The following is a 13514-nucleotide window of genomic DNA, read 5'->3' as shown; positions in this document are numbered from 1 at the left end:
AAACCATCCCTGGGGGGGTGGGGGGGGAGGAAGATGTATTGTAGAATTGCTTTCACACGTGAATGCCATTTAAGTTTCAATTCTTTTAGTTATCATCCTCCCTATTTTACTGATGAGAAAGTTTAGGAGAGATAGTTACTTAAGATAAGTCCAAGAAAACAAGTTACTTAACAAGCTTCTAAGAACAAGAGAAGGGCGGGTACAGTGATTCATACCTATAATGCCAGCACTTTGGGAGGCCAAGGCAGCGAATTGCTTGAGGCCAGGAGTTCAAGACTAGCCTGGACAACGTGGTGAAACCCCGACTCTACTAAAAATACAAACATTAGCAAGGTGTGGTGGCGCATGTCTGTAATCCCAGCTATGTGGGAGACTGAGGCATGAGAATTGCTTGAACCCAGGAGGCAGAGGTTGTAGTGAGCTGACATCAAGTCACTGCACATCAGCCTGGGAGATAGAGCAAGACTCTGTCTCAAAAAGAAAAAAAAGAGAGAGAGAGGAAGGGAAGGAGGGAGGGAGGAGAACCACCCAGATCTTCTAGCTCTAAATCTAGAGCTGGGATGAAAGAAATCCCTTCTAACTTCCACATATCCCTCAATCACTGTGTAAACCCTGGTTCCTAAAAAGACTATGACAGCTAATCACCTACAGCTGGGGTTAACGGTAACCTACAGGTGAAAGTCAGCCCACTGCCTTCTTTTGTGGAACCTACAAGTTAGGAATTGTTTATACATTTTTAAGTGATTGAGGAAAAAACCAAGTGCGTATTTCATGACACATCAAAATGATATGAAACATACTAAATGATAGGAATTGTATTATCCATCAACAGTTTGAGACATGACACTAAGTGTTGTCTATGACTGCTTCTGCACCACATTGTTACACTAGAGCAAGCATAGAAAGTTAACTCTAAGACAAAAGTATGCTAAATTGCAGGGTTTTAATTCCTATGGAGGACTTGCGTTTTTTTAACCTGTGGCCCCGAAAGGAGGGTGTTAAGACATTTTATGTCTGTAAGCCACCCCCTGGGCAGTGGTGGGTGCGAGGGGCTTTGGGCATTTTGAGGGCCATTGGACTCTGGACATTTTGTAAAGCCCAGGTATGGCTGAGGTATGCAGTTTTATGGGCTTTTACCATGTCACACATGAAATGAGCTGAGTGGCTGCAACGAAAACCATAATAAAACCCACAGGTCTAAAATATTTATTATCTTACCCTTTACATTAGAAGCGTGATGTAAAGGATGCTTGTCTTTTTGTGAAAACTATAGTTCTAACTTATGCCACATCAAAAATCTGTTCTTCCTTAATTCTAGCTGCTGGAAAAGTAGGTAATAAACCTATTCTATCCTTCAACTAACAGTAACTCTTCAAATTTTGCAAGGCTTATGCTCTACTCATCTTTTCCAGGATCTGTTCCTTTATTTGTTGTTTGCAAAGCCCAGTTTCAATAGCCATTTAAACATTTACTAAACACCTATTGGTACACATCAGGTTCCATGCTAAGTTTTGGAGACATTTCCTTTTAAGCGAGAAAACCAAAGCTCAGCAGTTGGGTCACTCACCCAAGTTCCCAGTTACTGCAGACCTGTCCTCCTACCACACCATGTGAGTTCAAAAAAGCAAGGCTTCACATTTCCTCCTCTGTCAATACATACTTCTAGATTTGTGGAGCCTCAGGACAAATATAAAACTTCTATCTCAGTGTCTTTCCCAGCCTTGTCAGACTATCGTATGTATCACTTCTGCCCTACAAATAATACTGCCTTTAATGAAAACAATACAACTCTATACCTTTAGAAACAAAACCAGATTTCCAGGAGGCATTTTAGGTCAGTTACAATACAATCATCGTCACTTACTGGGTGCTTCCTATGCGAATTGCAGGGTGTGCTTTACATGTGTTCTCATTTAAACTTCACATCTCTATAAGGGAAGCACTGATCCCAGTTTCACAGATGAGGAAACTGAGCTTTCAAGGCTAATTTACCCAAGGTGACAGAGATGGAAGCCAATAATTAGGTTGTCTGACTCCAAATCTAGGCTCTCGACTGCTATGCAAAACTTTCAATGTCAACTTTCAGTGGTAACATAGTCACAGTGTTGACTCCAACTAAAGGAGAAATTATAAAGTTTGCCTTGATACCACTACACATTTACTACACATACTTACATTTATCACCTGAACTATACTTCTATAATATCTTTTTTCCCCCAAAACTAACTAAAATAAAACCCAGAATCAAAAGTTCAATTGTGCAAGTGTATCATTTCTTTGCAATATACTTACTTCCTCCCCAAGAGACACTCCTTGAAAGCATGAACCATTCTCATAGCTCAGTATCTCCCTAGAAAACCTCCATGTGGCTAGCATTCAATAAACGTTAAATGAACACAATACAAAATGTTACTCATAAATGACTTCTGTTAGGAATAGAAACCTGAAGATACAGCATAAGCACAGAAGGAACTAAATTGAGTCCATAATGTACTAGTGGGAAATAGTCCATAATGTACTAGTGCTGTCTTCAGAATCATTCTTATACACCTAAGATACAACTTACGTATAAGTTGCTTCTCTCATCCACTGAACTGATTCTGTAGTTATACTCATAAAAGCAAACGCCAAGAGTGAACACTCAAGACTAAATAACCAAAGAATGATCTAATGTAGGTACTAAAATTCCCCACACCCTCATGCTATTTACTTCTCCCTGTACAAACTTTACCTGGAAGATCTCAAGCATCCTAGCCTCTACTTCTGTCCTCCAGACACCCAACACTTTCCTTCCTGTAAGGAAAGCTCCTAAGAACGGGGAGATTTTTTTTTCTTTTACATCCCCAAATGACCTTAAATAGTATCCTGAATACAGTGGGGCACAGCTAATGTGTAAAATGGTTGAAAAGAATGGAACATTTTCAGTACCAGCTAAGGTACACTGACCACATACAATGTAAGGAGAAGCAACAATCTTACCCTTAATTCTACAGAAGGCAGCTTTCTCCTGAGAACTTTTGCAAACACTTGCTTTTAAAAAGCAACAAAAAGTTGCTAGAAGGCTAACATCGCTGACAGCAAAGCTCTATTCTATGCCAACAGCAATAATACACCCGTAAGACAAGAGAACTGAAAGGATCCCTGGGGCCACAGGGCTCTACTTGTTAAAGATGCTTCCTTACGTCTCTCAACACCCGGGTCCCTAAACGCATCATAAAGGTGAGTCTACAGAGTCTCCGCAAGTTTTGAGTCTCTTAGGAACTTATTTATACATACATGTGAAACAAGACAATCATTTATCCAGAAAAACAGAAAGCCTTCCAAACTTCTGTACTCCCAGGAAGTCTACTTTTAAATACGTCAAAAGAAGTTACACGGAGACATACAAAGCATGTCTAAAGATCCAAATTGGTAACTCACAAACTTGAAGCTGGTTTAAACCCATCGACCATAACTTAATTCTGGCTGTGCCCTTCTCATTTGCAATGCTGCGGCGCAAATGAATGACGGTGTATCAGCGTTAAATTTAAATTTCCTGGCTCTGGCCACAATGCTAACCTAATTAAAGCATGTGGTCAACGTTTAGCATTTTCGGTGAGAGATTTTGCATCGCTCTGGCGAACGGCAAAGTCGAAAGCGTTTGCACCGGTCTTCTCCCCGCCACCCCCTGAAAACCTTCTCCCAAATGCTTTACTAAATGGTCAAGAAACCCCCCCACCCCCCCGCACCGCCCACGGTCCCCGCCGAGCGGCAACCGGGGCTCCGCTTCCATGACCCACGCCAAGAGCACTTTGAGCTCAGTCTGAGCAAGTCACTAGTGTCAGCGCCACTTCCCCACGGCCGGGAGCCCCCCCACGCCCGGCAACTCCGGGACCCCCCGCCCGGGGCCCCTCGGAGCGGACACTCGGGCTCCCCTCGCACACATTTCCCGTCCAGCAAACTGCGGCCGCGGCGGGGGAGGGGACGCGGCGGGCGCGGGTGGCGAGCGGGGCCGTCGGGCGGCGCGGCCGGGCCGGGAGGGGCGGCGGGCGGGGGGCGGCCCGAGGCCGGGGGGAGGGGAGGTACCTCGTACAGCTCCTCGGAAGCCATGGTGGGCGGCGGAGTTGCGGGCGGGAGGGGCAGGGTCGGGGCGGGCGCCGGCGCCGGGCGGCCGACACTTTGTTTCAGTTGGGTCCTGCGTGGCCTGCGCTTCCTGCTCCCGCGGCCGGCCGGGCGCTGGGCACGGACCAGCCTCTCGCACTCCGCGGCCAGTGCGGGCCGGCGGCGCGGCGGGGTTGTGCGCAGGAGCAGCTACGCAACGCGCCCTGGGCGCCCCGCGCTCACTCCCGGGCGGGTCGGCTCAGGCTCGGGCTCATCGCGCCCCGCCGCGGGGCCGGGCGGGCTGGGGCGGGCGCGGCGGCGTGCGGGCGGCGCGGCCGGATCGCGGCTCCCCTCTCCGGTGTAGTGCAGAAAGCTTCCTACTTGCGACCAAAAAACCTGCCCCGGCTACTGAGCATGCCCAGTGCGGCCGCCCGGCCCGGTGGAGCCGCGCTCCCGCGCTCCGGGTTTTCGGGCCGCCCGCGCGGGAGGGGCGGGGCGGCGGCGGGGCGGGGCGGCCGAGGGGAGCAGTGGGCTCCGCTCGGGGCCGAGGCGGGCGGCCGGCGGGGCCGGGAGCGAGCCGGCAGGAAGGGGAGGAGCGGGGCCGCGGGGGCGTGGCCGGGAGCGCGGGGGCGGGGCCGGGGCGGGGCTCCGACTTCCCCGGTCCGGCTCGCGGGGTGGGCCCTGCCCGCGGCACCGCCCCCCCGCCCGCCTCGACGTGGGCGCTCGAGGCCCGGCCCCGGGCAGGCGGGACCCGGACTTCGAGGTTCGAGGCGCAGGGAGGCCGTGCCCCCCGGGAAGGGCAGCGACGGGCCCGAGATGGGGCGGGGGACCGTGCGGGCGAGCCGGCCCGCGCCTGGAGCCCACTGCCCCGACGGCAGCGGCCGCGCGGTCTACCGCGCGCCTCCCTCCAGGAGGAGCGCAGAGCGGCCACCTCCGAGCACCCGCCCGTCCGGGACCGGGCGAACCCGCACAGGGCAGGCGGCATGGCCAGGTGGAGCACGCACCCCACCCCATGCCCGCCCCGCCGGCCGCCGCGAAGACCCGGAGCCCGGGCCGCGCGCCCCGCGGGGTGGCCCGGCGCGCTCCGGCGGGCACGCTGGCTCCGCGGCAGGCCGTGGGTGGGAGCCGGGGGGCGGGAGCCCGGCGCGGCGGAGGGCGGTGCGAGGGCGCGGCTGCCTCCGCTCTGCCCGCAGCTTCCCCCACGCCAGGCCTCCGGGTTCCTCTTGGAGCGTCCGCCTCCTCCGAAGCGCCGCGGGGAGCGGCCCGAGTCTGGATTCCTGGGAGGTCTGGATTCTAATGGAACGAGGCTGTCAGTATTGGTTCCTTTCGCGGAACGGTGTGGGCTACACGACAGGCCCTCGCTCAGAACAGTGAGGGCTGGCCCGCGCTCCACTTCTCAGAGGAGATGGGCTGCCAGGGCACACCTGCCGAGCCTTGGACGTGCCCCCTCGGCGGCGAAAGAAGGGGTCCCCTGGCCCAACTCCCCCAGACTGCCTGCAACTCCCAACTCTCTAGCCGAGTCCGCGGAACTTCCCCACGGGGCACTGCGGAGGCATCTGTTCACCTTTTCCCCAGGCCCTCCATGGGGAAGCCCTCGCCAGTTCCTCCACGTCTCCCAGGGCATCCTTCGGGCCGCCTCACCCCTGCTTGCTCTATCTCGCTCCAGTTCCTAACCGACCTTCCAGCCACTAGTCTCCTCTCACCAGTTTTCTTCCTAAAGCCCTATTCGTTTGTGCCCCCCAAGAGCGTTTCAATGACCACGGGATGTTTCACAGACCCCGCGGTTTCCTACCCTCCCCACGCCCAGGAACAAGCACCACGCCGAACCTTAAGTCACAGCAAGTCGAATCGCTGTTCCCCTTAAGCAGTGCTTCTACCTGCGGTCCCCACCTTTTGAAAGAAACTCCCAGCTCAGATTTCACCTGAAAAGGATAGCCTTCCTGACTTCCAGGGCCAAATCGGTAACTCCCTCTTCAAGCGCTGCCGAAGCACCCACGCGTGCTCACTGCAGCACTCATGTTTGTCCACTCTTCACCCCACACCCATCTCCCGATGATGACCTTCAGTCAGACCTCATCTTCAAATTTGAAGGTGTTAATGAATGGAATTTCAGGGTCCACAAGACAGCCCAATACCTACACATCCAATTCCCATTATTCAATACGCACACATCCAATTCCCATTATCAAATGCTTGCACAAGAATCGCAAATTAAAGTCTCCACTTCATCTACTGGTCAAGGCGCCTCAAGCTTTGCCTCTTTCCCTGATGGCCCAGCCAATTTCCTCTGCCTCCTCCAAACAGCACCTCTTTCCTCTCACTTAGCATTTCCATTATTTGTTGCATTTCATTGTTGTCCTCTCTGTAGGTATACCAGTTCATCAACAAAAGTTAAGTTCCTTGAAGGCAAGGACGAGGACTTCATACATTTGAGAAGTCTCAAAGGATTGAGGGCACACTTCGGCAAGCCCTCAAATACTGGCAGGTGATGGTTAAAAATCCCTCTAGTAAAACAATCCATAAAAAAGAAAAAAGAGATCCGCAATAGGAAATAAACTGATATATCTAACATTTAAGTCTATTATGCAATGAGGGGCCAGTACAAACACAAGCACTTTTTCTCTCCATGACCATTACCCTAATTATTGCCACCTTCAGAACATCCACAAGCTTAGGCATTCACAAGGGGCTCCACCACGTGCTTAAGGGTACTATGGTTTCCAAGGAGTCTCTAAAACTACCATTGTTGCCCAGGAGAGGGAAAGAAAGGATGGTAGACATCCACCACAACCATATTCATATACTGAGCTAGTAAGGCGATTCTCCCCATTGTGGAAACAAAAAGGGTAAGAATTACAGCCTCAAAAAGTAACCCAAAAATGTCGATTCACGTAGCTTTTTAATCTTGACAATCTGGATTGTTTATGCTGCTATCCTTAGTCTACAATATTAAGAGTAGCCTCTGTAACAAAGCAGGAGTGAGCCATATTCCTAAACTCAGTTCCAACTACCTCTCCACTCTGACAGTTGGCTTCCACCGGCGAAGGAGATGGGTACCCACCTAGCCACTGAGAAGTTGAGCAAATTCTCAATTGTCCACTTTGTTCCTTTCATCCTCCCTCCATTTAAAACTCACTGATTTATTGAATGCTATTTTGCTTATATATATATATATATATATATATATATATATACACACGCACACACATATATATTTTAACCTCATTCATTCAATTTGTCTTACTTTTAAGCAAACTTTGCTTTCCTCCATCACTTTTTATCAGCACTCATAGCAGAAGTAAATATGCCGACGATTATTTAATGACTTGGAATTTCCATCACCTTCTATGAAACAGTGAAGTTCTGTAGTTTCCATGACCACGTATGTGGGTGCTATTAAAGTATTTCCTCAGTGGCTTGAGAATAAAAGTGAAATCACAACCCCTAATCACATCAGGAAGATTACACCAAAAATACATACAGCACAATAGTATGTACTAGTAAGATATACGACTCGTAAAAGATTAGAGAAGTGGGCAACAAGAGAGACGATGTACACACATGAAAACACACGTCTCCCTGCAATAAACAAGAATTCTTACCTGACCCGCCCCTGTTGTTGTAGGCCAATGTAATTCAATTCGCCCTTCTTCAAACCCAAACAATTGATCATCGATGGCAAGTACTACCCACGATAAGACTCTTCAGATCAAGAATCACAGCCTTTTTTCATCTCGGGAGAACAATAACTAAAATCTTCAGTTTGAGATCCTCCTCTTTTCCCAATCACCAGCCCAACCTGGCACGTATTCCTTTCTCCCAAGAATCTGCATTTCATCTGCATTTGAATCCCAAGGCATCCAAGAGGAGATGGGGGATGGGACAGGAAAAACAGAAGAAGCCAAAATCTAGCTACTGCTACTCTCGGAGCCAAAGTCATTTTATGGTTGGGTAGCTGTGAAAAGCTGCTGATAATGATTCCCTTCAACAATTTTGTACCTCAAAAGCATATTCTATCTTGGCTACCTCCTCCATAACCCAAAATTTAATTGTGATTTTTATGAAAACTCGACCTAAGTTTTTTTTTAAACCCATGGCGGCTAAAGCTGCCATTCTTGTCATAGAGTACCCACTCGAGAAAACTTGATGGAATTTCCATCTCAATCACCCACTCAAAAGAAAGAACATTTTAAACCTGAGATGCAAAAGAGAGAAACATACAGAACCGGTTATAAGATTAATTAAGATGCTAGGGGCCATGTCTGAACTGGGAGCCAACCAGTTCTTCCTTCCCTGAAAGCTGAGAGTGGAATACCAGTACTGTTTTCTGGCCGGTACCAATAACAGCTAATTCCTTGTTTCAGTCACTGTTTCCTTTCCTGCCCAAATAGTCAGTTTCCCCATTTCGAGGGGCAGCCTCTCCCTGCCTCCCTCCGCGTTGGTCCTAGGTAGGTATCATTTCTCTCTTTCATATGGAAGCCAGTAGCCAGCTACCACACTGCTGGCCCTTGGACAGATACCACTATTTGTTTCTTTCTTTCTTTCTTTCTTTTTCTTTCTTTCTTTCTTTTTTAAAGACAGGATTTCACCATGTTGGTCAGGCTGTTCTTGAACTCCCGACCTCAGGTGATCCACCTGCCGTGGCCTCCAAAGTGCTTGGATTACAGGCGTGAGCCACCACGCCCGGCCATATTTGTTTCATCTCTTTGCCCTCGTGATGTCAGTTCTGAGACCTCTTAACATTTGATTTCACCAATTTCATCTTTGGCTGTGGTGCCATCACTGGGCGAAGCTCATCAATTTACAGTTAAGGATAATTTTCTTTTTCAACTAGAGTTAGTATTTAAGTACAGTTCTGTTTTCTATTCAGCTAATGGTGGTTCTGCCAAGAGGATCCTTGTAATACGTACTTGTTGAACTTTTTTTGGATTAAAGTAATGACCAATAGCAAGGAAGTTTTTCATTGATAATGTTATGCATTACCCCATTTTTGGAAAGCAAAAAAGACCAAAAATCATGAAGAGGAAATAGGCACAGGCATTCCCATAATTTTGGTTGACTTTATGCCAAAACAGTAACTAACTCGTTTAGGATTCCTGGAAAAAACAGCAAGTACTGTATAACTTTCCCTTGAATTATTGCAATGGTTAATTGCGTTTGTCTCTCAAGTGAGACCATCCCAGTAACCTCTTTACCTTTCCATTTCTAGACAGAGAGAGGGAGAACAATTAGGCAAGAGATGACTGTGGACATTTTGACTGGTAAGGAAAATAGAAACAAGATCCACCAAAAGTGGGGGAACACAGAATTATCGCAGGACCAGAGCAGGTGGATGTTGAATCTAAAGCAAAATGTAAATGAGTTTGAAGATTGGGGCCAGACCAGCACATGGAGGCACTTAGTTGGGTTCGGTTTTTTTTCATTCACTAGTCTTGTCTAGTGTAGAAGTCCTCAAAGTGTGGTCCCCAGACTTGTATCGACAGCATCACCTTGGAACCTGTTAAAAGTGCAAATTCTCGGCCAGATGTGGTAGCTCATGCCTGTAATCCCAGAACTGTAGGAGGCTGAGGCAGGTGGATCACCTGAGCTCAGGAGTTGGAGACTAGCCTGGACAACGCGTCTCTACTAAAAATACAAAATTCGCCGGGTATGGTGGTGGATACCTGTAATCCACCACTGCACTCCAGTCTGGGCGACAGAGCAAGACTCCGTCTCGAATAAAAAAAAAAAGAAGTGAAAATTACTTACCCTATTGGGGATAGAAATAGTATCAGAGAGCATCCATCACTTACTAGGAATGACCATTGTGTAGTAAAATTTTGTTTCCATTATACATGTACACAAATATTTAGACATGTATATATATACACACACGTACTATTGTGTACTAAGTCATAAAGTAAAGTGTATTTCTTAAATTTTGAGCTAAGCCAAAAATTTTGAAAGCCAATGTTTTGAAACCAGGTAACCCCTGCAAAGCTGGATTGTTAATTATATGTGAATGGTATTGCTGAAGTGCACAACAATTTTCTTAAATGATTTAATGATTCCTTTTTTGTAGTATACATTATTTCTCCGTAAATACTACAGAGGTGTTCAGACCAGGTTCCTTTCTGAATTACCTATATCCCAGAGTGATTCATTTTGAATGAATCAGAATTTATAGTATGCATTTTTAACCTTATCTTTCCACAGAAGGTAGAAGATTTTCCAAAGAATATCCCTAACAGACTAAACAAAATGAATGAAGTTTAATTTGGTCAACAGCAACATAAAAAAATAAATAAACACAAACAAGCAGCACTTACCTTGTTCCAGGAACTGTTCTAAGCACTTTACAAATATTAAGCTATTTAATTCAGCAAGCACCTAATAAAAATCATAGCTAACATTTACAAAGAACAATAAGTATGCATATTCAACCACAAAGCACCTCTCGGAGTAGGCAGTGGGGAAGCTAAGCTTCATTCTCAGGTCCAGGTAACTCTAGGGTCTAAGTTTTGAATCATTAAGTTATGGTCACTCATTCAATAAATACTTATTAACCATGTATAGTTAGTTACACAATGTTATATACAATCATCCTGCTTCCAGCCAGCTGACAATCTAGTAGAATACACAGACATTAAGTTGTCAGGGGAAAAAAAAAAAAAAAGGTCTTAACTACCAATCAAAGAAAATGTCAGGAAGCTGTTGAGCCCAGGTCACCTATAGATGAGTCTGGTTTGCTGCTTCCGCAGAGACAGTGCCCAGCACCCCGTGAGCACACTGGACACGCTTGGGTACCAGCAAAGGAGAATCATTGAAAAATTATTTTCAAAGAATTTGATATTTTAAGACTATCTAAGTAGCCATCATGGGAGATATCAACATTTTGACTTTTATATAATTGGTTTACAGTTAAGCATTTTTAAAAAAATGAAATACTAGAGCTGCAAAAAGGCATAAAGAAAAATACAACAAGGCCTATACACCCACTCCCCAGCGTAAGCAAAATATGATTTCCATATTCAGACCAATGCTTGGCAGACTTTTGAATAATTTTTGAGAATTAGGAGGTATACCATATTCTATTCAGTATTTAAAGCTTATTTAGTTGTTGATGCTTTTTTTTTCTCTTTTTTTTTTTTTTTTTGAGATGGCATGTGCCATATAACAGTTTTGATTAATGACTTACCACATAGGCAATAATGGTACCATAAGATTATAATATTCTTACTTTTTTTTTTTTTTGAGATGGAATCATGGAGTCTCACTCTGTCGCCCAGGCTGGAGTGCAGTGGCATGATCTCAGCTCACTGCGTTGTTGATGTTTTTCATACACATTTAGATTTTAACAGATTTGGATTATAGAAAAACTGCAAATATAGTACAGAGCATTCCCATATCCAGTTTTCCCTATTCCATGTAGTCATGTACACATGGTACAATTAATGAACCAATATTGATACATTATTTTTAACTAAAATACACACTTTATTCAGATTTCCCTAGTTTTTACCTGATTTTCTTTTTTCTGCCCTGGGATCCCATCTGTGATACCGTATTACCTCTATTAATAGTTCTCCTGTCTCCTTATGCTTCTCTTGACTATGGTAGCTTCTTAGGCTTTTCTTGTTGTTGATGACCTTGACAGTTTTGAAGAGTACATTTTGTGAAACGTTTGCAGAATGTCCTCAACTGGAATTTGTCTGATGTTTGCCTCATGATATGTTTAGACTGGGCTTTTTTGTTTGGGGGAGGAAGACCACAGAGGTAAAATGCCATTCTCATCACATCGTATCAAGGATACCTACTATCAACATGACTTCACTGTTGATGTTGACCTTGATCACCTGGCACAGATAGTGCTTATCAGATTTCTGCACTGAAAACTTACTGTTCACCACTCCCAGCCCTTATGCCTTTCCATACCGTAGTCTTTGGAAGGGAGTCACTTTGGGCAGCATACACTTAAGAAATAAGGATTATGCTTCTCTCCTTGAGGGTAGAGTGTCTACAAAAAGTATCTGGAATTCTGTATAAGGGATTTATCTCTTCTCCCCCACTTATTAATTTATTAATCATTTATTTATATCAATTGAGACTCTGGATTCTTATTTGATACTCTGGATTATAATTCATAATGCATTATTTATTTCCTTGATCAGATTCTCTAGCTTTGGCCCCCAGAAGCTCTTTCGGTTGGCTTCTGTGCCCCTTTGACATACTCTCTCAACATGAGGTGGTGTATATTTTGAGCACTTCCTTACCTTTTTTTTTTTTGAGATGGATTCTTGCTTTTGTTGCCCAGGCTGGAGTGCAGTAGTGTGATCTCGGCTCACTGCAATCTCTGCCTCCCAGGTTCAAGTGATTCTCCTGCCTCAGCCTCCCAAGTAGATGGGATTACAGGCATGCACCACCCCGTCCAGCTAATTTTCTATTTTTGGTAGAGACAGGGTTTCTCCATGTTGGTTAGGCTGGTCTTGAACTCCCAACTTCAGGCGATCCACCCGCCTCAGCCTCCCAAAGTGCTGGGATTGCAGGCGTGAGCCATTGGGCCTGTCCAGCACTCCCTTACCTTCTGTCATTGTAAGATGCTGCAGCCTCATCTTGTATATTTTCTGCTCCAGTCCTAGAATCAACCATTTCTTCAAGGAGCCTTGGTTCCTTTTTGTTGAAAAATCATATCAGAAAGCAAGTTCTGAGTGCTAGGTGTGCTCATTGTGACTGGGGCTATTCCCTATTTGTGATTAGCTTGTCCCTGAACTAGTGAGCTAAAATCTAAAGGATGAATTAGGTTAAGAGGGCAGTGGAGATGGTCCCAGGCTGAGGAAAGAGCTTTTTCCCGAAGGCCTAGATGTGGAAGGTGCATGACACCTTTGAGACTCTGAAAAAGCTGGTAAAGCTGGAATGCAAACAGGAAGGGAGACATAAGATGGGATGGAGAGGCAGGCAAATCTGGTAGGTCATGACCATGCCCTGGGTCTCTTCATCAATAATCTGATCTGTATTTTTTAAAAGTTTGGCTCTCTGAAGAGAAAGTCGTTGGAGCAGAGTGGTTAGGGAATTATTGCAATATTGCATTAAATTTAATGTGTTTTTTTGTTTTTGTTTAATTTTGTTTAGATATCAAATTATTTCAAAAGAAAGTTTTGGTGGCCCCACTTCGCTGATGCCAACTGCATATGCGGCATGCCTGTAAAGTAAGGGACACTACATTTAGGACCTCCAACGTGACATTGAATAAAGTGGATATCTAGTTTTTGTTGTTGTTTTTGAGACAGAGTCTTGCTCTGTCGCTCAGCCTAGAGTGCAATGGTGCCGTCCCAGCTCACTGCAACCTCTGCCTCCAGGGTTCAAGCGATTCTCCTGCAGTCTTTTGAGCAGCTGGAATTACAGGCACATGCCACTGGCTAATTTTTTTTTTTTTTTTTTTTTTTTTTTTTTTTTTT

The 13514-nt window shown here is 46.0% G+C and overlaps 1 protein-coding gene across 2 annotated transcripts in view; it reads right to left on the bottom strand.

The window, feature by feature from the left end:
• CDYL (chromodomain Y like) overlaps positions 1-4464 on the bottom strand; it is a 179537-nt gene extending 175073 nt beyond the window's left edge. For both annotated transcript variants that reach the window (XM_017514650.2, XM_037733484.1), the window contains exon 1: positions 4066-4464. In XM_017514650.2, the coding sequence (XP_017370139.1) occupies positions 4066-4089 (24 nt within the window). In that variant the 5' untranslated portion in view covers positions 4090-4464. The remainder of the gene's footprint in view (positions 1-4065) is intronic.
• Positions 4465-13514: the final 9050 nt, after the last annotated feature.

This window comes from Cebus imitator, unplaced genomic scaffold (assembly GCF_001604975.1).
Source record: "Cebus imitator isolate Cc_AM_T3 unplaced genomic scaffold, Cebus_imitator-1.0 Scaffold531, whole genome shotgun sequence".
Classification (NCBI taxonomy): Eukaryota; Metazoa; Chordata; class Mammalia; order Primates; family Cebidae; genus Cebus; species Cebus imitator.
Note: the sequence above shows the minus strand (reverse complement) of the source record. Positions and strands in the feature narration are given on the sequence as shown.